The sequence below is a fragment of the Otolemur garnettii genome, unplaced genomic scaffold, assembly GCF_000181295.1.
Source record: "Otolemur garnettii isolate 467f Iridium unplaced genomic scaffold, OtoGar3 scaffold00002, whole genome shotgun sequence".
NCBI classification, from domain to species: Eukaryota; Metazoa; Chordata; class Mammalia; order Primates; family Galagidae; genus Otolemur; species Otolemur garnettii.
In genome coordinates, this window is record NW_003852397.1 from 5,022,554 (window position 1) to 5,046,803 (window position 24,250).

Here is a 24,250-nt window from a genome sequence, read left to right on the forward strand (position 1 = left end):
CTCTCCCAGTTGTTTGGAATCTGCCCTTGAGTTTAGGACAGGGGAATAATTTGCATTTTTTCCCCCGAGTTAGCTGCATCTCTCCCCCGTCTGCTATCAAATCCAGGAAAAGTGAAACGCGATCGTGGTCAAGCGTGCAAGGTATGAGACTCATGCAAACCTTTTGGTGTCTGATCAAATCTGTGGGCATCGGCTTATCGAAGTTCCATAAGTACCAACGTCTCCGCTGGTATTTCCACGGCAGGGTAACCTTTGCCATCTACGGTCAGCATCTTATCTCGGGTGTTACCTGGTGTCTAGTTTTAGACAGAAACCGGACACCAGGGCTGGCCCAGAGCCCAGCGAGCAGACACGCAGGTCGAGGGACCCCGTACTGCCAGGTGCCCCAGCCAAGTCAGCAAGGCCACTCTCCCGCGGTACTTGGAGCGTCTGGGGCTCTGAGGTCGCGCCTCTCCTCCTCCCATTCACTCCCCTCATCTCGCACCGCCCGCCTGCCCGCCCCCTGCCAGCACCGTGCTTTTGTTGTAGTTGAGGCTCTCAAGAAGGAGGAGAAGCCTAGCGGGGACCGCGGCGGAGTCCCAGCCCTCGGCCCACGCTCCGACACCCACGCCCGCAGCCCCCGCGGAGGCCAGCCGCGCAGGCGCGCGAGCGCACACACGCGCGCTCACACACGCACACACACGAGCACACCCGGGCCCGCCGCCCCAGCCCTCCCCCTGGGCGGGGACCCGCCCGCCGTCAGCTTAGGTTGAGGCTCCCTGCGTGTGTCTATAACTTTGTGCTGCTGCCGCGGCCGCCCTGCTCGTGGAAAGGAGGAGGAGGAGGAATGTGGAAGGCGACGGTGGGCAAGCTGACAGGCGGTTACTCGGGCGGGCTGCGGCGGCGGCCCGAGCGCTTCTCCCTCGCCGAGGTTGCGCGCCTCCTCCTCGCCGTGTCCCGGGCCCGCGCGGGATTGTGCGTCGTCCCGCCTCGTCCCTGAAGGGAAGGAACCGAGGTATGCGCCGGAGCTGTGCAGCGAGCGGCCGCCTTCCCGGTGACTCCGGATCTGCTTCCGAGCTGGGCCAGGCGCTTCCCTTTTCCTTCCCCGTGACTCGGTGTGCGCGCCCCCCTTCTCTCCCGCTAGTGTTTTTAAAGGACTTGAGGGAAGGGGGGAAACTGTCAAGATGGCAGCAGCGGGAGCAAGGAGGTGATGAACGGGCAGGTCCGGGTTTTCTCGCAACCCGGGAGACTTGGCGCTTCCCGACCTGTTGGAAGATTTATGTTCCGACTTGCTCCCTCCACCCCACCCCCACCGCCCGCCCTTCCTGACTGGGAAGGGGGCGGAGGGTACAACGTCCGCGAGAATATAAACCACACAAAACCCCGAAGTGGCTGTTCCTGCCGGGGTCGACCCTTTGCGAATACCCGCTGGGCTGCGTGTCCCCTTACTTTCCGTCTTTTCTGTTTTTCGGAAGTGACAAGGGCCCATCTGTGCCCAGCCCCACGTTCTCCCTCTGGGCTCGCGGGCGAAGAGGGGAGCTGCCCGCGCTGTCCCCGGGCTCTGGCCACTTGGCTAGGTGGGGGCGATGGGGGTGGGGGACAGTAAGGGGGTGGCGGATAGTAAGGGGTGGTGGAGAAGGCCGGGCCAGAGAAGGGGAGAAGAGCTGAAGACGCCACAGACTTTGGCGGCGGCACCGCGGGAAGCACTAGAGCAGGCAGGAGCGAAACATAAACAAACGCACGCACGCCCGGGCTGAAGCTCCGACCGCAGCTCTGCTGCGCCAGCTCGGGCCGCTGCCCGCTTTAAAGGCGCGGCCCGCCCCTCCCCCTTCTTCCCCGCCCAGCACCTAGCCCAGGAGGGACCTGCAGCTCTGGCGGGGGGAGGGGCTGCCCCGTGCGAGGCCGTCGATTCGCTCTCATCTCCCCCGCGGCCTGGCCTGGGGGCGGTGTCTGCTGCGCCAGGTTCGCTGGACGCACGTCTCCAGGTCTGCCTATGCTGGGAGGCGGGCGCGGTGCGGCTGGGAAGCGGCAGCGGCGGAGGGCGAGGACTCGCTGAGGACTGGGCTCCGGCCCGGGATAACCAACTCTCCTTCTCTTTCCTCTCGTGCTTCCCCAGGCGGCGGCGGCGGCGGCGCCCGGGAGCCGGAGCCTTCGCGGCGCCCACGTCCCTCCCCCGCCGCACCCCGCCCCGGCGCAAGAGGAGAGCGCGAGAGCCGGAGCCTCGGGAGGGCGGAGAAGATGGCAGAGGCACCGGCCTCCCCGGCCCTGCTCTCTCCGCTCGAAGTGGAGCTGGACCCGGAGTTCGAGCCCCAGAGCCGGCCGCGCTCCTGTACGTGGCCCCTGCAGAGGCCAGAGCTCCAGGCGAGTCCGGCCAAGCCCTCGGGGGAGACGGCCGCCGACTCTATGATCCCCGAGGAGGAGGACGACGAAGACGATGAGGACGGCGGTGGCCGTGCCGGCTCGGCCATGGTGATAGGAGGCGGCGGGAGCGGCGTGCTATGCTCTGGGCTGCTCCTTGAGGACTCGGCCCGGCTGCTGGTTCCCGGAGGGCAGGACCCCGGGTCCGGGCCAGCTCCCGCGGCAGGCGCGCTGAGCGGGGGAACTCAGACGCCACTGCAGCCTCAGCAGCCGCTGCCACCGCCGCAGCCGGGGGCGGCTGGGGGCTCTGGACAGCCGAGGAAATGCTCGTCGCGGAGGAACGCCTGGGGGAACCTGTCCTACGCCGACCTGATCACCCGGGCCATCGAGAGCTCCCCGGATAAACGGCTCACTTTGTCCCAGATCTACGAGTGGATGGTGCGCTGCGTGCCCTACTTCAAGGATAAGGGCGACAGCAACAGCTCTGCCGGCTGGAAGGTGCGTACCCACCCCAGGCTGGCGGCTGGACCGCAGGGCCTCCTGCGCAACGTGAGATGCGCTTTGGATTCGTCCGAGCGCTCATGCGGGCGCCAAGAAAGCGTTTGGCGGGGGGGGGGACCTCCGCTGTGAGTCTTTGGGGGTTATCTTTGACTCCTGAAGCAGGGGCACCTGGGGACGGGCGCGGGGTGCGGGGGAAAGAGGCTCCCGCGGAAGCTCAGGCATGGGGAGGTGAGGAGCGAGGTCAGGGACGCTGGCGAGGGAAGGGCGAACAGACGGGAGTGAATTTGCCAGATTCTCCGACAGCGCCGAGGAGGTGGGTCCGCGGCCAACTTTGGAACAAAGTTTACCCGAGTGGGGGTCGGATGAAGGCTCTGTGAATAGAGTGAAGGAGTGCAAGGGAGTATTTGGGACTCGTACCCAGTGGAAGGATTGGCTGTCTGGTTCCTAGTCGGTTGCAGGAACATGATGCGTTGTCACTAGCTGAATGAGAACCCTTGGGTCCAGGTTTTGGCTGTGCGTGTTAATTCCCACAGGCACATCGACCGGATTCGAAAAAGCAAATGGTTGCAAAACCTTTTCCTGGTTCTTTTCCTTTGCCTCTATTGACACCTTTGCTCTCCAGAGATTTCATTCCAGTAAACCTGCCCTCAAGTAGCTTCTGAAATGTTCTGGGACCTCAAACGAGCCAGCCTGGCCACCTCAACACCGACTGGCTGTAACTGCTGCTCCCGCCGAGGCCTAGACTGTGGCACGGTTTGAGGCGGGGGACACTCGGGGCCTGCTGTCCGCTTAGGACGTTAGGGGGAGTTTTGAAGGCTAGGCTGGGCCATAATGGCATCTACCTGTAAGAGAACCTGAAGAGAGACTCTACGTTTCCTTTTCGGCCTCTTGGGGCACCGGACACGTGGTAGGGAGAGAGGTGTGGAAAGGCCTATGATGTAATGACTTCCTGCAGTTGGGTATCCAAAGAGATTAACTCCTCTGCCCCTGCTGGGCTGCTGATACCCAGCTGCTTTGCCCTTCCTAGGCACCTCCCTGCTCCTTTCCTCCCAGATAGGAATGTGTCAGAAGCAGGCAGAAGAGAGTCCTGCGCAGTTGGGAAATACACGTCGCGTCGCAGTTGGAGATAGACTTTGCTTATCAGCTGCTCCTATTTGCAGTTTTGTTGCCTTTTTTTTTTTTTTTTTTTTTTTATGAAAGAGGGAGTTGCTTTCTCCTTTTTCCCCTTCATTGCCATTCGAGGAGCCCTCTGTCTTTCTGGGTTCCAGTTGGTGTAAAAGTAAGAACAGTTTAATCTTAGTAGGCAATTGAATACAAAAAAGCTAGTCTTTAGTGTAGGGAACGTTTAATTTGTTTTTAGAAAAACGTTGCAAACTGCCTGTTTTTTTTTTTATTTAATGGCTTTTATTAGAGAAGCCTCATTTAAAATACTTTAAAAGCAAAATGTGTGCTTTGATATTCTACAGATCTCTTTCATTTCCTTTAACAAATGCTGACGTTAGGAATCTTACATTTGGTCTAATTTTGCTTTACAAAGAAGTGACAGTTGTATAATATGTATACAACTGTATAATATGAGGTTTCTTTACAGAAACAATGAAAGTTAGTTGATCTTATGTCAAAGCAAGTGCTAACGTGATACCTTTTAAAACTAGGTGTCTAGCAGATGGCATGAGTTAATCTCCGTATACAGTGTCAGGGAGGCGTGAGTATACAGGACCAGAAAAGATAGATTTGAGCATTTGGAATATTTTTCAGATTTCTCACACTTGAAATTTAGTCCTGAACATCTGGATTTGGGAATCTGTTAGGCAACATTTAACTTAGTTAAAAAGTTAACATACGAAAGATTTTCCTGTGATTTTTAAGATCATAAAACTGATTAATTCCACAAATAATATTTCTTGCTATTATGTTTATGGTTAAAAATAACAGCAGTTTAACACACTTGAATTTTTTCGAATATTTATGTAAGAAAGTGGTAGCACCAGAAGCAGCTGTGAATTTAGTTGGGCTCGTTATGTTGCCATATAGTTTGCAGGACTTGCAATTGAGATTTTTGGGCTTAGTCATAAACTTTGTGGTTTTATGTCAAAACCATTTATGTCTCACAGTTTCTTTAATCCTACCCTTCATCTCTCTTTAACGAAAATCTTAAGAAATATTGTGACTTGAAGTTCCCAGAGTTTAATATGTTTAATACAGGGCACACGTTTTGTGATTATTTTTACTTTAATATTTTTTACCAATTCCATTTCTGAATGTCATGTGGCAACTAATTCTGGAAGACTAAAGGGATATACTTTTAGTCAGAGTTTTTGTAAGATGACCTTCATCAAAAGATGCAGCCATGCAGGAACTTCCAAATCTTTCATAATGGAGAAGGCCCTTTGAAACTGGGGCTGGTTTCATATTCTCATCATGACTAAAAGCCAGCCTTTTTTGTGCTTGTGGTTTAGTGGGGGTGGAAGAAGAGGGGAAAGGGAGAGGTCAGGAGCTAATTTGACCCATTTCCATGCATCCAAGTTGAGGAGTTGATTCTTGTTGTGATTAGTCATTTTGGAAGCATGCGTGTGCATTCAAACCACACTACTTTTATTCTGAGTTATGCATTAGGATTTTTAACTTCTAAAAATGTCTAGAATTCAGGTTAATGTCTAGTTATGTGTGCCCAAAAGGTATGGCACACATAGTCTAGGCCTTCTTTTGTGGCTGTTTGGGTCATTGCATTATGGGATCCTGTAACCAGAATTATCACCCTGACATCACTGAGTGAAAGATTTAGAAAAGAGGTCTTGGAGATCAGAATCTGGAATAGTGGTTCTCAGCCCTGGTTGCATCTTAGAATTACCTGAGAGCTTTTAAATAAACACATACTTAGAGAATCTGATTTGACTGGGCTCATGTATGGCTTAGCATTTTTTTTTTTTTAAGTTTCTTCGGTGATTCTAATGCATACCCAGTGTGAAATTCGCTTATCTAGTTCAATCCCCTTGTTTTACTGGTGAAGAACCTGATTCTTCAGGAAATTAATGGCTTTTCTAAAATCACACAGCTAGCTATTAGAGATGTAATTAGTAGCCACAGTTCTGAAGGTCTTTGCTATATACTTTTTCTCTATTGTTTAAATTGATCTTTTTTTTAAAGGTCATTTACTAAGTAATGAGTTTTGTGTAAGTAGAAGTTGCTTTCCTGAAAAGCATGTTTTGCTCTCAACCTACAAACATTTTGGTTATTATTCCAGCATCAGAAGGATAGGTGAACGTTGGTGGAGGTTGAATGAGGGCATCATGTTTGTATAGCTGTCCTATCATCATGGGGGCTTTGGAACTATGAAGTGATAAATGAGGCAAGAAAAATAGCCTTTTAACAAAAGCAGGAAGCCCTTGTTAACTTGAATTTGTCAGATGCATACTGTGCCAGGGAGGATGATGGCTATCTCACAGGTTCTCTTACCTCAGGCATTAAAGTAGAAATGAATAATCAGATGTGGTTAACAGGGGAAAAGGTTACATTTCCTTTAATTCAGATTAAGTTCACTTGTGCTATACCCATAAATGAACTAGTGAGTTTTCTCAGTTCCTCTTGTCTTGGGGAGACCTCTAAGGACATCAGGTTTATCAGGTAAGGCCTGTTTATCTCTTATTCCTCCATAGGTACCCGCACACTTGGATTTCCCTTGGGTCAAGGCGTGATCATGTAGGCAGCCTTGAGTTTCTATGGTGGTAGTCTCCACAATTTCACAAATGTGGAGTACTGTGTAAGACTTCTGCATCTGCTGCAGAGGATAATTCTTCAAGAATCTGAGTCTTCTTGCATGTAAGAATATATACTATTACGACTTTTTGCCAAGGTAAAAAGATGAGGGCTGACCTGCCACATAATGCTTATTTAGGTTCTCATTGTTCCTGTTTTTTAGATTAATATATCCAGTTCCTTTTCAACATATTGTATGAAGAAAATGTTATTTTAAGTGCAACTTTGTTTAAAAGTTTTTTAATTTCACTCCATACTAATATGAAGTCAATACATAAACAATTACATGTTTCTAAGAACAATGAAACACTATTAATAGTCCAGTTCGGGGATGGAGGAAAGTGGGAAGGGGAGGACATATGGTAGAAGGAGGGAGGGCATGAGGTGGGATCTCACCTAACATACACATTGTGAGGGTGTATAACACACCCCATGGGTGCGGGGCTCTTCTACAAATGCAGCTTTACCCTGGAAGTGAGAACGGTGTAACCTAAATATTGTACCCTCATATTAATTTGAATAAAGTTTAAAAAAATGGAAAAGAAAGTTTTTTAATTTCACTATAACAAAGTCATAATTCTATGTTGGATCATAATTTTGATCTCAGTCATTTTTTGGAGTAACTCACCAAAAAGCTGGTTATGGTGGTGTGTGAAGAATCTGTCTGCTTAGCCCATGTTGCCAAAATGCAATTTTGTAATTTCCTTTGGCAGTGCTGTCTTCATCAGTGATTCTCAGCTAATGTACTTCCTCTTTCTACAGCAGCAGTACACTAGGGGGACTGTTTTTCCTCTTTTTCAAAGCTGTGTCACTGACCTATGAAGTGACGAAATTGGTCCTTTTAGACTTTGTTCTATGAGCCCCATGTAGTAGAGAGACTACAAAGGTAATCTAAGTGTGTGTTTTGATATTTATCTCCTCTGAGCAAATGGCAGACTTACTTTTAGGAGATTTAAGGTGGGTTTATGTGGTTCTCAACCTTCCTAATGCTGCGACCCTATATACAGTTCCTCATGTTGTGACCCCTAACCATAAAGTAGCAACAAAAATAATTTTATGGTTGGGGGTCACCACAGCGTAAGGAACTGTATTAAAGGGTCTTGGCATTAGGAAAGTTGAGAACCACTGCTATGGAAGAACATCTTATAGTTAAACTTTTTAGTACACTGCTTGTGATCTTACTTGAAACCTGCAAGACATTTTTATTTGGAAAATAAATGAAGAGGTTTTGTCCCACGAAGAAGTCTTTTACTTGGTCTGCCAGAAGTTTAGCAGATACTGTCCTTCCAAAGATCTTGATGAAAAAGCAAAGATGAGACTTGAAGTCTGTGCATTCTGGTGAGATACCCCGATTTACCTGTATTGGGAAGGAATATGGAGTATTTTAAATAATTGTCTATTTTAAATTGCACATGAACTTTTTATGGACAACCTGTATTTTATTGTTGTGTGTCGTACCTCCCCACCTACCTTGCCTGTGGGGAACAGACTGGATCCTGTTCTTGACTCTCGTTTCTCTTGTTTTCCTGCATTACAATTGAGGGGTCCTGAAGAGCCATTTTACATTTTTGCTGCCATTGAATGAGCTGAGGACTAAAAATATGAAGGTGACCTAGTATCAGTGGATGCTATAGCTGGTATACAGTAAGTGTACAAAAAAAAGGAGGGAGAAAACCCTTTTAATCCATTTGCACCACATCCCATTTCATTGGGTCAGCAAACATTTATCAGAGGTATATTGTGTATAGAGCATTCTACCAGGCCCCACGGATAGTAGTAGCACCAGGCCAATGAGGTTCCAGTTCACAGGAATTCACATTCTAATGGTAGAGACAGAAAATAAACTTGCAAATCTGTGCTTCGTGAACTTGTCATTACTGCCCATTCCCTTTGCTTACATGGAGCCTCGATGACAGCTGAGTCTATATTGCTTGTTGCCTAAAACTCAGAACTAAAAGAGGTCTTAAAGATCATCCAACTGTTTCATTTTATAGTGGAAGAAAGGCCAATGGTGTGTGAGTGCCTGGCTCAGGGTCCCACAGCTACCAGGGGTGGGTTAAAAGTGTCCACGTGAGCCCAGGGGACTACTGTTCTGTCTTGTCGGCTGCTAACCATTGTGGCTTCCCCTCAAGTTCTCATCTGTTCTCCTCTGCTGCCTCTCCCCTCTTTAAGCTGGCTCACACTAGACTAGCTGTAGTTCTCTTTTTGCTTCTCCCATCAGTGCTTTCAGCACACTTTGCTGAAAAAGCCTTTTTTCTCAACCCCACCCTGCTCTGGCTACCTTATGCCACCTGTTTCTTTTGTCTCTTTCTTGTGACTCTTGTATATTCTCAAGAACAGTGGAAGAGCCTTGAAAGCAGGGAGTGTATTTGCCAGACACATATGCATTGCTCATCCTTTGGAGCCTTGCTTCGGGACTGTGGCACTAAAACGGGTTGATGTGACTCAGGAGGGAGCTGATGCCACGTGTGGAGTCCTTGGATACTTGCAGGCAGCTCTGACAGTGGCCTTGGTCTTAGACCTATCAGGGTCGATGTTGATACTATGTGCTGTAAATGTGAAATGGTGCTCTGATATCACTGAGGTTTCTTGCAGTGTCTTGTTTCCTAAGGTGGAAGTCTCCCCAAACTGCCTAAGTGCCAGGGACAACCCACCACAGAAACTGAGGGAAGCCTGATCTTGGGATGACTTTATTAAGAGAACGAGGAAAGCAGATCTTCCCTCTGTGTGTATCCACTGCACTGTCTGGAAGGTCACCATGGAATTGTTAGCCTAAAACCTACCCTGCCCACTTCTTACGGGAGAAAAGCTGTTACATAAAACTAAGTTGTTTGTAATGTTCTGCACGTTGGGACTTAAGTTCCAGAAGTACATGAAGTTTTATATCCGTGGACTGGGAAAGAAAAGTTACATTTGAAGGAAGAGCAGCTAGCACACAGTCTTTGAGATGAACCATTTCAGGACTAGTCTGCAGCTTTTTGTAGTTAAGAGTTTTTGGAATAGGTGATTACACTAGTGATTATCATGAGGACCCCGGTTCTGTTTATGTCACTGCCACGTATTTTATTCTTAACCATTCAATTTTAATTTTACAGTATCTCAATTTCCCCCAAAGGAAAAAGAACTACAATAGTAGGCATCTATAAAGTGCTGGGATGTGTTGCTTTCTTGGTAAAATACATAGGTATGATTGCAGTATCTAGTGTTAACTTTTTGCCCCTGCTGTTTTATTTATTTATTTATTTTTTGAGACAGAGTCTCACTATGTTGCCCTCGGTAGAGTGCTGTGGTGTCACAGTTCACAGCAACCTCAAACTCTTAGGCTTAAGTGATTCTCTTGCCTCCCAAGTAGCTGGATCTACAGGGTCCCACCACAATGCCTGGCTATTTTTTTGGTTCTAGTTGTCATCGTTGTTTGGCAGGCCCAGGCTGGGTTTGAACCTGCCAGCTCTGATGTATGTGTCTGGCACCCTAGCCACTGAGCTGCAGGTTTTAATCTTGACACTTTGTCTCTGCAGTGCCACAGTAGCAGTTATAGAATAACATTACAAAGTCAAGCAGTCTCACTTCTCTGATGGACTGTGGTCTTTCTAGTAATTCTGCTACTCTTGGGTCATTGCCTATGGTGAAGAAGCCACATGCATCCTAGTCCTGCAGAGCGGGGTGGGGCACAGAGAGAGGAAGGCATGTAGTATATATTTGTAGGGGACAAGGCCAGAGCAGAAAGTGACCTCTCCTGAATGAATAAATGATATGCATTACCTTCCTTCTGGGGTGGACCTGTAATAAACCCAATAGAACTGTGTTGGATAGTTTTCAATATGTGCTTTGAGATTTTTTATTCGTTTTTTTGAAGACCTTTTTGTGTGAAGGAGAATGGAGAATACGCATTATATTTTTGTGTTTTAGATGTCTAGTGAGATTAAGAGTATAACTCCTGAAGCCATGGAGAATTTACTTTAAATTCAGAGCCAGCAGAGGGAGTACACAAATCTTTAAGCTGCTCTCAGGTATTTTTATTTTCTCCTCACAGCTAAAATAACACCTTCATTTAAAAAAAACAAACAAACCTCTGATACATAATGTTTCCACATAGGCTTATTTTTATCATTAGAAAAGGATAATTTGGTCAGGGAAGTTTAAAACTTAAGGTCACTTTAAGGAAACCCTGGTCTTCTAAGATCCATGGTTCACCCCCCATGCCCGAGAAGTTAAATGAGAAGTGTTCTCCTCTCAGTTTTTACTGCTCGTCTCCTGATAACACACGAGGTGTGTGAATGTTCGTCTGCCCCTCATACCTGCCTCAGTCAGTAGAATGTCCTGGGTTTCAGTGTTACATTGATTGGGACTTTGGATATTTTCCAAGGCTGCACAGTTTCCCATGGGTGAGAGCAAGGTAGAAACGTTATTTCCGATTCAAATTCGATAATTGTGGATCTACTGGAGACTGTAACTTTGAACCTGTTTATAATTCTGTAATGCTATACTTTTTCCTCTCCTTTCACTTTGCCCTGTATTCTGGTGGTGGAGGTGGTTTATTTCGATTTGGCAGTTTTAGTGGGTCAGATAGTGTCCCCTACAATTTATGTCCTCTTCGAAGTTCTGATTGATGACTTTATTTGGAATTAGGATCTTTCTAGAAATAATCAGCTAAATTAAGATGAGGTTAGACTGGATTAGGATGGTGAGGGCCAGTCCAGGAACTGGTATCCTTGTGGGAAGAGGAGAGGACACACAGAGACCCAGAGAAAGCCACATGGAGATGGAGGCAAAGGTTGGCATGATGTAGTTGAAAGCCAGGAAGCACCAAGGATGACCAGGAGCCCCAGTGTCTAGAAGAGGCAGGATCCTCCCTTAGAGCCTTCTGAGGTCTTGTGCCTCTGCCAAAACCTTGTTGGACTTCCAGTCTCCAGAACTGTGAGAGGGTAGATTTCTATTGCTCTAAGCCCTTAAGTTTGGGGTACCGTGTTACGGTAGTCCTGGGAAACTAACATAGGAGCCTAACAGAGGAGCAGGGTTGCGAATAGAGATAACAAATAGAAAGATTTTTTTAACATTTTGATTTGAATCTAAATTATCATTCACAAGGTGCTTTCTGATAATCTCATTTTTTCTTTTCTTATGCTGCTATGAGGGACACCTGGGAAGCATGAATTCCTATTTCTCAGTAAGACTGACTGGAATTTGTCCCTCTCTTCTGTTTTGGATAGGTGTGCCCCCCCTCTCCCCCGGCCCCCTCCACCCCAGTTGAATTTCTGTCACCCCATTTTGTGAAGCTGGTGATGTGCTGGTGGTGCCCAGTGTGCACTTAAGGTTTACACTAAGACCGTGAGGTCTGGCTGAGGGCGTTGGCCTATAAGAGTTAGTCTCTGAGGGGAGAGAGGAGCAAAGGACCCTTAGTGGAAGAACAGTGTGGAGGAACCCTCCCTTCCCTGTCATGGAGCCCCAGCTTCATTGCCATCCATGAGGGCAGTCAGGCTAGTCCAGGCTCTGCAGAGTCCCCTCAGTTTGTCCCATGCTTGGTTCAAGCCTTTCAGTCTCAGACACCTGCTGCTGCAGGCTCAGGTCCTGTCTGTTTATGTTTATATCCAAAAGACAGCTGTGGGCACATAGATCATACAGTGGTTGCCCTCCTAGAAGTAGCAGTAGATATTTTCTAGGTATCTAACAGGTGTTTAGCTTGAAATGTTTAGACATATTTGAGTCAGAATTGCATCTCTTGTTTATTCTCATATTTAAAAAATGTTTTGGAGTAGGGGAGAGAGGGAATCCAGGATTATATTAGAGATACAGTTTGGTTTCTACGATAAAAAGAGGAGTCTACACAAGACATTTCAGGCCTAGTTATAATAATAATGACAATAATAGCTATGATTTATTGAGCCCTTCTTAGGTGCCAAATACCAGGCTTTTTATACCTAGTATTGATTTTATAAGATAGTCATTTAAATGTAAACTCCAGTTTAAAGACAAAGAAATAATTCAAAGAGGATAAAGTAACTTGCTTGGACTCTAAACCCAGGTCCCTCTGGGTCCCTTTTTCTATTATGTGTTAACTGCCTCCTAGAGCATGGGTGGGCTTTGTGTAAGGTATACCAATGAATTAAATAGCTGCCATTTAAAAAGTTTCTACTGTATGCCACATTCTGTACATATATTGCCACTAAAATCACCTTACTCCTTCAGAGTATGTCTTGAATGCTCATCTTCAGAGTTATACTGACTCAGAGATATTGACACCACTCTTGTATGTTGGTGCAAAGTATATACTCGGACCCAGGATTTAGCTCCTTCCTTTGATTTTTTCAAAGGAACTAATAACTTTTAGGATTATGAATACCTAGGCCTTTTCTGGGAGAGTAGGAGTGGCTTGAGAATTTTGTCAGAAACCTGTGTTGGTTTGGGAATCCTTTACTTGTGTGACCATGGCATTCTGTGGGTCAGATACAAAGTGGTGCTTTTTAATTGGCCACAGAAATGCAGTACCTTCAGGTAAAATGTGGCCAGCAGAATATTTATTATTCTGTGTTGTTATGAGTGTTGGAAAAAAATTGAGAACTCTCAGTTTCATAGTAAAGATAGGTAAGTAGTGTCTGGATAACGTCCAGAGGATAGACTGAAACCCTCTGATAACTCGAGCATGCAGGACCATACTGCCAGATAACCTAGTACAGCCAGCCTGTGGGGAAGGGTGGTGTAGTCCGAGGCCATGCCTGGGGTGGACTTTGAAAAGGGCAACTCTAGGCACAAACCTGAAGTTTAAGGAGGGCATAAAATTGTATACACTTGAGCTTATTAGGTGTCTCCTTGAAAACTGATACTCGATTAAAAAGGTCAAGCAGATAGTTAAGTCATTAATTCAGGTAATTCAAATCTGGAAACTTCTTTTTTCCTGAAGTGTCCTAATAGATTTTTAAAACGATATTTCTTTCATCATCAATTATCTTCATAATTGCCTTGGTCTCATATTTCATAGTAAGCTTGGGCTGAGTAATGTTTAAAGCTCACCTTTCTCCTTTTTAAAAAATTTTTATTTTACTAGAGGGGAGAGAGGAGCCAAGGAGCCTATTGAATTACCTTTGTGGCTTAGTGTAAAAACTTGATGTAGTTTAATTTTCTTCTAATAGTGTAATGGTTTCATAAACTAAAACACTTTACCTAGATCTCTCCATTTGAACTTGTCCTATTGGTAAACCCCTAAAAATTAATTCTGCCTAATTGAAAACTTAATGTATTGTGGCAGTAGGTCTTTCCCAGTTCTGTCCTTACACCTACTTGTTCTGGGGCTTCCCAGCAAATTGATTTCCAAATCCAGGACTTGTTAATCTCACACTTCTTATTTTTACATCTGAGTCTGAATTGGGTAATTGATTTTTTGGTTTTTTGTTCTTTGCAATAAAGTGTTCAGTTGGTATGATGAGAAAGGGCATTACCTTTGTTTATTATTATTATAATTTTTTTTGCTGTTTTTGGCTGGGGCTAGGTTTGAACCTGCCACCCCTGGCATATGGGGCTGGTGCCCTACTCCTTTGAGCCACAGGTGCCACCACCTTTTTGCCATGTATGAATAAACCTGTCATGCAAATAAAGTGACCCACAGACTAGTAAAATTTTAAGCAAGATGATTTTTTTAAGTAAAAATTAAATTTCTGAACCCAAGTGTTCTAAATTTCTTTTAAAAATCAGATCAGATCAGTTTTGTCATTTATATAACCCTGAGAAGTCTGCAGTTGACTTATGAATATGTTGTGGGTTTGATTATTTTAAAGTTATCTTCAAGCTGATAGCGGTGTGAGTTTGCTTTCTTTAGAACACTTGGGCTTTTAAGCTCCTGATAGATAACTTCCTAGGTGAGCTAGTATATGGTTTCTTGAAATTAGTGGCCTAGATCAGGACTTCTATCTCTGAGCCTGTCCAATAAAGATAAGTTTATAGTCTCCTGTTTGAATAAGTGCGTGTCCTCTGCTGAACTGAATTCTCTAAATCAGTTTTATTTAGTCTCCTCCCTTTCCAAGAAAGATCCTTATTTCAGACTGGAAGGCTAGTTGATTTGGGCCATATTTTGGCTTTATCGCACCTAGCTTTCATGTCAATTGCTAAGGAAATTTGTTTTTTTACTGTAGGCGTTATTTAGTAGATACAACTTGCGAAGAGTGGAGAGGTTTCCCCTGATAGGCTCATAGCATCAAGGAATGCTTTGCACTAATGCATTAATTCCTGGGCAGCCAGTACTGAGTAAGTAAAGTGCCACATGTTAAATTAAGAAAGGGAACTTGGGGTACGACAAGTGTCTTCTAAATTGGCTTTAAAATAATTACTTTCTGTGTGTGACACACCTTTAGGGGGCAAGACACAATTGTAAGAGGGACTTTACCCCCCAAATGCAATCACTGTAACCTGGTTTTTGTACCCTCAATGAATCCCTAACAATTTAAAAAAAAAAAGTATAGCCGGGTGTTGTGGCAGTTGCCTCTAGTCCCAGGTACTTAGGAGGCTGAGGTCAGAGAATCACTTGAGCCCAAGAGTTTGAGGTTGCTGTGAGCTGTGACACCATGATACTCTCCCGAGGGTGACATAGTGAGACTCTGTCTCAGTAAAAAAAAAATAAAATAAAATAATTACTTACCAAATGTTTTTATCAAAAATTACAATTTACTTTTTTTTAAGAGTGCAGTGGTGTGATCATAGTTCACTACAGCCTCTAACTCCTGGGCTCAAACAGTTTTTCCCTCTCAGCCTCCCAACTAGCCAGGATTACAGGTGTGTGCCACCACACCCAATTAATTAAAAAAATTTTTTTTATAGAGTCAGGTTCTGGCTATGTTGCCCAGGTTGGTCTTGAATTCCTGGCTTCAAGGGATCCTCCCACATTAGTTTCTCAAAGTGCTGGGATTACGTGGAGGTATGCGCCTCCATGCCTGGGCCAGTTCACATTTTTAAGATGTACTTTTCTGTGCGTCTGAGTTTTCTAAATAAACTAATAAATTAATGAATTCTGTTTTAACTTTTAATGCATTGGAAATACATGTGGATTCTTATATCTGGGATCCCCAGGTTTGCCCAGTGGACATGAGCAGAGATCATTTTCACCTGACATCTTCACTGCCTGCCCTGAGAGTCCCACTCTTTCCTTTGACCGCCAATACCCCATGCTTCTCACTGGTTTGTTTTATGTTCATCATTCGGCTTTAAACAGGATCATAAAGCTTTCAAAAAATCTTTTTTTCCAGCTTGTTGTCTTGTGCGCATGTGCTGATCAAGAAGTAAGAGAAGAAAATATCTTGGTTTTATCATCTGCATCACATGATTTTACAGCTTCAAAAACCCACTTGTCAGCATGGTTAATGGGAGGATAATTCCAACTACCAAGTGTTCTGAGAGTTACTTTTTAAATCTCTTCCCTCCCCTAAAAAAAAAACACATTAATTTTGCTGACACATGACTTCAAAGTTGATTGAAGTAGACTTAGATGATTTGTGAAAGCTCTTTTCCTCAAGTTCCTTGTTATTTCTCCTACATCAGTGGTTTTCAACCTTGGCTGAATTTTAGGATCACTTTGGGACCTGTTAAAAACACTGGTGTCTAGGTCCCCTAAAGCAGTTTAGGTCAGAATTGCTAGGTGTGAGGCCTGGATGTCTTACAGATGGTTAAGCTCCCTAGAGGGTTATAATGTATAGCCAAGGTTGAGATCCATTGTCTTAGAGAAGTTAGATTTGGCAGTGGCTATTTTAGTACTGACTTTTGGACCTGTTTCAAGCCTGTCCTCCATAGGACAGGCTCGGTATGTAAAAGGAGCCCTGTCAGGTTGGGATTGAAGAGTGTCCTCCACTTCTCTGACAAGGGTATTGTTTTCTACTTAGCAAACTATGTTTAACTGGAATCTCCTCCTCTCCTTTCTTGTGTATACATGCATTTGGTTTCTTTAAACTTCCCAACTTCCACTTGTTTTTCTAGACTCTATTGGATCCTGATTAACTTATTTTGAAGTTTTCAGGAATTGAAAGAGATGGTGCTATTTCAAGACATTAAACAAAACTTGAAAACACATAACTTGCCATCCGTCCTTTGTGCAATGTAGTCTGAAGTACTAGTCTTCATTATGTTCTGATGCTTTAAGCTAGTGGTTCTCCAAGTGTGGTCCCTGTGCCAGCAGCATCCACATCACTTAGGGGCTTTTTGGGAAGTGCAGATTCTCAGGCGTGCCCCAGACATACTAAATCAGGAACTCTGGACCCAGCAATGTGTGTTTTATGTAGGTAATATGCACTCCAGGTGATTCTGCTACAAGCCAAGGTTTCAGAACCACTCTTTTAAAGGCATTTGTTAAGTCTATGGCATTTTTGTGGTAACAGATTAAGAGTTAAAGATCAAACACCTCGTGCCATCTTGGCTTCAGAATCCTTACAAGAACGGGAAAAAGTGAACAGACCTTCTGTGGTGGTATCCATTGAAATACAACAAAGCTCCAGCCCCTCAAGTGTTGTAGACTTCCCCAGGTGCTTGTTGCTGTGTGGCTTTCTGTACAAGGCAAGGGGGCCGGCCTTCTGGGATGGCAGCAGTGGTAGTGGATCCCGCAGGTGTTCAAAGGGGACGTGTGTTTAGGTTAGAGTCTGGTTGTTTAATGATCTTACTTGTTTTGGTCTTTTGGGAATGTTCCTAATCATAAGAACAGTATCCTACAGGGGAGTAGTCACACTGATTCATCCCTGGGTGGATGGGGAATGTGTAGGGGACAGATAAGGTGAAAATGTGCTGGGTGTTATCAGTGCAGGAAGGTCGGCATGCTGAAGTGTGGAGTGATGGCAGCTGTGGTGATGAAGTCCTGGGCACGGTGGTGTCCTCTCCCTCCACAGGTGACAAGTGTTGCTGCTTGTCTTCATTGTTAGATTCTGTTGTCCAGTAAGCAGGGCCTCAGGATCAGCCAGTCCCATGTAACCAGTGGCTTTAGGAGTATAAATAGTGTCAAGAACAGTGTGTTGACCAGGACTGGGAAGTTCATCCCAGGGCCTCTTAGCTGCTGCTTCAGAATATTGCCTGAGATTCATAAACACTCTTATATCTGACACATTTTTTAAAAACCCACCAGGAGCAGTTTGGATTACAAATTATCCTACTGTTAGTAGTATGCCTTTTACTACATGAAGCTGCATCCAAGATTATGTGGCCTTAAGAGTGCAGAGCTGAGGAGCAACAGTCTATGTTCTTTTCTCAGGGAAGTGGGTAAGGTAGGCAAGTCGCTCCTCAGATTCACCAGAAGGTAGGTTTAGTGTTGGGACAACATCAGAAGGCCCACATAGAAGGGAAAGCTGCAAGGAGGGACTTAGATCTGGGGCCAGAGTTTAGAGGAAAGCCCTAAATATTGTGCCATTGACACTATAGGTGGCATTCACAGTTGGACTCCAAGACAGTACAAGGGACTTCTAAAGATCAGAAGTTGGCTAGATACAGCTGATGGGAACCTGAAATACTTGGGACATTGGGACACTTTGCAAAGCTGTGTAAACACATGTCAGTTATACTGCTCAAGTTTTTCAGAATCAGAGGCCTCTGCTTGCATGTTTTGGGAGAGAAATGTAAGGAGAGAAATGTCTCCTGAAAGGATATGACATCAAGCATACATTTACCGAGAAGTAAAATGTTTTTGGCAGTTTAATTTTTGGCCGGGGTTGGGTTTGAACCCACCACCTCTGGTAGGTATATGGAGCCAGTGCCCTACTCCTTGAACCTCAGGTGCTGCCCAGAAGAAAAATGTTTTAGGAAACAGTCAGGCTCATGAGAAAAGACCTGCCTGGCAGCCGTCTAGAAGGGGTTGGTTCCCTGCCGGGGGAGCTGAGTCCTTGGCTTCTGTGGCCCAGATCTGAAGATGGCGATGAGGGGCATCATCTGCCTGATGCCTCTGGAAACTTCCTCTAGGAAGCAGTAGAGTGGAGGCCTTTGGTTTTGAGAAGGGAACCCCTGCATTCTGACTTTTACATGCTGCTAAATTGCAGAGTTGAAGTTGGAAAGCTTGTAATCCCATGGCCCACCTCCCAAAGGGGGCAAAAATGTTCCATCTGTGTTGTTGTGAATGGGTATGATATGTGCAGTGTTTATCCATTGTTTTCCTGGCCATAACTAAAAGCAACTGTTAACTGCACATTTACTAGCAGTGTACCAGACACCGTTGAGAGCTTGATGCATATTACCTCTTTCTTTTAATACATGAAGAAACTGAGGTGCAGATATTTAAACGACTTGGTGGAGGCCATACAGTTAGTTGCTCAGAGATGCAGAGGTGGTTTATCTGCCTCAATACACATGTCTCCACTTTGACTAGATAAATTCTAAAGCCCATTTACCCAGGTTTTTAAGGATTTTGATTTCATAGTATTGCCTGAGACCTCCCTGGGCTGTTCTTTTTTATCATATTTCCCAATTTGGTTTTAAAGAAGAGAAAGGGAATTTGCATCATCTGTTAGAATTGAGACAGGTGCCTTCTACCTGGCTTGTCTTTATTGCAGAACTTACAGAAAGAACAGACTTGAGTGTTAGGTTGTAGACAAGCATGCACACTGAACACAAAAGGCATTTCTGACTTGTGCTCTTGTGAAGTGTGATTATTCTTAGGGATGGGACTCTTTAAACTGCCTATTTTCTCCAGGCTGCAAAGCAGATGTGATATTCCAAGGAGGATGACCTAAGTTGTCTTTTGCAGTTTCAGAAAAGCCACACAAAGATGCTTTTACTCTAAACTGCGTCTAAACTTTCCCATGATCACTGCTTTCTTTTTCTCTCTTCCTCCCCTCTCCCTCCTGAAGAAGTAATTGTGCCTCATCCCTCGGGGAGCAGCCACACTGTGCTTGGAGGCCGATGGGTCATCTCGTGGTCTAGCATTTATTCTTTGGATCTGGCTTACACCTGTGTATCATGGTTTAAAAGGTGGTAGCAGCAAGCAGATGTTGAACAGTGGAAGCAGGAGGAAGAGGAGGCCAAGTTGCAGAGAACAGCAGTGATGACTGGACAGGCAGATGGGGACTGAGGAGCCTGGAAGGGCCCCGTAAAAATACCTTGGTGCAGAGGCTCGAGGGGTTGTAGTTGTGTGACTGCGATGAGATATCAGGGGCAAATGGCTGGGTTCAGGAGACTTAAGCTGACATGTAATTTTCTTCAGAGAACAGTTGTCAAGCAGCTTATATGTACTCCTGGCTAAATGGTATCATTAATGAGCACACTTTGTAATTTAAAATGCAAACTAAATGTGCCTTCAGTCTTAGTCATGGACCCATTGAGACACCTTGGGGAGGGCAGTAGACCATTTGCAGTTCTTCCTATACTGAAAGGAAAAAGAGGAAAGCAAATTTCTTTTGTCATTCTGGGATAGTTTAAAAAAAAAAAAAAGGTTCTGTTTTGGTCATGCTTTCCAAAGAGTTCAGAATTATGAATCATTTCTCTGCCAAGGTGGGAAAGGCATTCTGCCTGTAAACTAAATCTCCCAAAGTCCTCAATTTTTGATGGGTGAAAGAACAAGAGGGAAGAAATATGAACTGTCCGTACCATCTTTCCCCGTTATCACCCTTTCATAGAAAGGATTCTGTGGCTTGCCGCCAAGACGGTGTTATAAAAACTCAATTTTCTGGTATTTCTCATCTGCATGAAAAATAAAAAATGTCTTGATTTTTTCTGAGATAAATGGTAAAGATAAAGCTTTCTCAGTATTTTAAAATAACAGACTGCATGCTCTCTAAGAAAAAGTTCTAAAAACAATGGAGGCTATTTTTGGAATACTGTATCAACAGTTTTAACTATCACATTAGGGACAGAATACTTCTCCTGTGCTCTTGACCTCACAAGAAAAAGGAGAAATTAACTCTCTTTTTGGGGTTGATATAGGCCATTTATTCACTAGCCACTTAAGCAAGTGCCTATCAGCCAGTTTCAGATAAAATCCAGGGATCATCCTGTTTACCAGATGTGGGAAGCGGGCCCAGCAGGCTGGTGACTGAGTGGAAGTAAAGATGAGGCGTGGGCGAAGACATCCAGGATTCCCAGCCCTATGTTCTAGTAGGACAGTGGTTCTCAACCTTCCTAATGTCGAGACCCTTTAATACAGTTCCTCATGTTGTGGTGACCCCAACCATGAAATTATTTTCATTGTTACTTCATAATTGTAATTTTGCTACTGTTATGAATCGTAATGTAAATATCTGATATGCAGGATGTATTTAGGTGACCCCTGTGAAAGGGTTATTTAATTCCCAAAGGGGTCGTGACCCACAGGTTGGGAACTGCTGTAGTAGGAGATGGATTTTCATCTGAGTCATCACCTGGGAGTCTTTATCCAGTTGTAAGAACTCAGAAACATTCCTTTTCTCAGTCATAGACCAATAACTTTTTTAAAAGTGGCTAGACTTTTTTTTTTTTTTTTTTGAGTCATAGTCTTGCTCTGTCACCCTGGATAGAGTGCTGTGGCATCATCATAGCTCACAGCAACCTCAAACTCCTGGGCTCCGGTGATCTTCCTGCTTCAATCTCCTGAGTAGCTGGAACTACAGGTGCCCAGCTAATTTTTTTTAGTACTTTTTTGTAGAGATGATGTCTTACTATGCCTAGGCTGGTCTTGAACTCCTGGCCTCAAGAAATCCCCCTGCCTTGCCTCCGAAAGTGCTAGGATTACAGCTGTGGGCCACCATGCCCAGCTGGCTGGGCTTTTCAGAATAAAAATGTTGTGTGTAAACCAGGATACCCTAAAAGAAAATAAATGCATTATTTGTCAGATAATGCGTTTTATTTACTTGGCAGTTAGGTTTTGTCAGGGAGATGATAAGTGACCCCTTTAGAGGATGTTAAGCAATGGGTATTTTAAGGAGACAATTTTTAGGGCAGACATCTAGTATTTTGTCTTGTTTTATGTATATAGCTATGTATAAGATAGGAAAGCCCAGTCTGACCCAGAAAAAATAGTGCAGGTTCACGCCATTGGTCAACAGTCAGACCCTCATTAGGTAGGACTGCCTACCATCTGCTGGTTAGAGTTCTCAGTACCTAGACCCCTTCTCGGCAGCCCCACTTTCTGTCTCCAGCATCCCCTCATTCACCTCACCTGGACTGTTTTCCTAAGGCATTTTTCTAGGGAAAGGCCAAATCTGAGAAGCAAATGAATGCAAAATTGATGATGGAACCCCTGGTTCCAAAACTTTATGCTTTATTTTCTAGAAACTAAGCATCAGAGATATAAAGGGGCTTACCTGAAACCTCTCAGAGAGGCCACTCGGTTATGAACTGACTCCATGGCTACCACAGGTTTTAGAAAGGAAGATCCCTGACTGTCTCATGAGCGTCTGTAAAGTGCCTGCACCAGCCGGGGCACCTTCCTTACCCTTATTATCTAGGGAGAAACAAGGCCTTTTATAGCACTGTGGTGGCCAGTGCAGTGGCATTCTGTGGCAATGAACCTATGCAAGGCTTCTTCAGGTGACCAAAATGCTTCTAAACCTCTACACCTTAAAGAACGACTGCCTGGTGGCAACCCTGTAACCCAGAGTGATGGGGCCTGAGTTTCCTCAGTGGTTGTGACTTTGGGAAAGAATTACATGGCATGTAATATTTCCAAGAATTAGTGACTCTGTGCCAGAGGGTTGGGCACAGTAAGCAGGATCAATGGCTTTAATTGGCAAGAGTTTGCTGCATGAAAAATGTGCAGTTCCACCAGACTTAATGCGGGGCAGCCCACATTAAATGCTGTCTGGTAGAGTTGGATGCTTTTTATTGTAAAGTAAGCCCCCAAAACAGCTTTCTGTAACTGTTAGAGTCTGGTTAATAATGCTAAGCATTTCTTTAGGAGAAGTTTGGCAGTCCTTGGAATTTCTTGACTTTGGCCAGAAGTGCCACTTCTAGTCACTTTTAGTGTTATCAGGAGATGTCATTCTCAACATTGATTATTGAAAGGTTTGTGGCAAATAGGATTTCAGTGCTGTGGTGAGTTAATCTCTCTATGCTTTAATGTTGAATAAAACTACAGCAAATTATTTTAATATAATTCCTGTGAACAGAGTTTTGTTGGTTACATAGAGGGTTGGCAAGTTCTGGTCCCTCAGCATTGGTGCTACCAACTGGACTGGTCCAGGCCTAAAGCCAGGTGAGAAGTGTACATATCCAGGGTTAACGTGACTTGGTCATTTGGGGACAGAGCATAGAGTCTTGTTCCCTGGGTCATATCCATGATTATTTACCTATCTGCTTTCATTCAGGTGGAATGGCAGTGCATAGAGTAAAGATGGACATGGAATTCTTCTCACAAGTCTACAATATAGTGAGTGATAGGTGTGTGCAAACAGTCAGCTGTAGTATTTCTTGGGAGACTGCACCCACCCACCTGTCTGGAAGGAAGGGAGGTCTTGCTGAGTTGTGTATCCTGGCACAGATCTCTGCCATCACTTGTTATTTTTACCCCAATAATGAAATTTTTGACAATGCAGTGTGTTGTTGGAGTTCTTTTCTTTTGTTGCTAAAAGTATTGCAGTAATCAAAGAATTCCTTGTAGAACTTTTGCTGTCCTCAAAGAGAAGTGATAAAAAACAGACCATGCTTGACAGACTGCAGGGTACAGGGAGGTGGGAGTCGTCCTTCCTTTAGCTTTGGCTCTGCTGGCTGTTTGTATAACCATGAAAGAATACTGAGTCTGCTTTTTATAAAGGAGAGGACTTGGCTCATCCCTAACATGCAGAGTGTTGGGTGAATTAATGAGTGGAAGGCACATAATAATATGTGGCACTTATGTAGTATTTTGATGATTTCACCTAGAATCTTGCCATCTGGAAACTTGCATTTACTAGGATACAGAGCCAATTTTAGATGATACTGAGTCCAATGTGTATTTAAGATGGCTTAGATTTTCATTTGGCTAAAACCTAGGAGTTTGTAGACTAATGGAATAACAATAAATGATAGCTTTTCCTAAGGAGCTCTGAATAGCCTCAGAAGCACTCTCATAGGAGGGAAAAGGCAGGAATCTTACTTTTGTAGGATGAAATGGAAACACGGTCACCTACACAGAGTGGTGAAGCTGGCTCCCTTTGAAATGGGAAGTTCAATTTCCAGTCCATGATTTTGTCTCTTGCTTTGCTACCAAGCATCACCATCTCCAGAATCTTCAGGCCAGGGAGATCTTTGCCATCTTATTTTCCCAGCTCCTGGGGAGCAGACATTTCCCACCAGGAGATTAGATTCTGCTGAAGGTACTAAACACCAAGCCTCAAAGATCTCAGAGCTGGTCAGGACTCACAACTGGTTGGCCTAGGGACCACGTGTGTCCTGTTGTCCTGTTGAGTTTGGTGCCCAGGAGGTGGTGAGGCCTGGCTCTTCACTTCCCAGCAGGGCACTGTGCTACCCCTGTGCATTTCAGACAAGGAGGCTAGGCTTTTCCCCAGGAGAGCTGGGAGTCTCTGCAAGGTGTGCCCGGTGCTTTCCTACAATTTAGAGATGCTTTTTAACTCCCATTAGAGTGCTTCAGAAGCTGTTCAGAGTACCTTAGGAAAAGCTGTCATTATTGTTATTCTGTCAGCCTGTAACCTCCTAGGTTTTAGTCAAATGAAAATCTAAACCATTTTAAAGGCATTGGACTCAGTATTGTCCAGAATCAGCTGGGTGTTCGGAGGCTTCCCCCGTGGTAGTGCGGGGG

The 24,250-nt window shown here is 44.9% G+C and overlaps 1 protein-coding gene across 2 annotated transcripts in view; it reads left to right on the plus strand.

The window, feature by feature from the left end:
• The first annotated feature begins 760 nt into the window (after positions 1–760).
• Positions 761–24,250, plus strand: part of FOXO3 (forkhead box O3) — a 114,825-nt gene continuing 91,335 nt past the window's right edge. The window contains exons 1-2 of one of the 2 annotated variants that reach the window (XM_023513172.1): positions 761–994; positions 2,096–2,835. In XM_023513172.1, coding sequence (XP_023368940.1) covers positions 2,218–2,835 — 618 coding nt within the window. In that variant the 5' untranslated portion in view covers positions 761–994; positions 2,096–2,217. Of the gene's footprint in view, positions 995–1,881; positions 2,836–24,250 lie in introns of those variants that run through there. The other variant, XM_023513175.1, reaches the window with a different exon arrangement.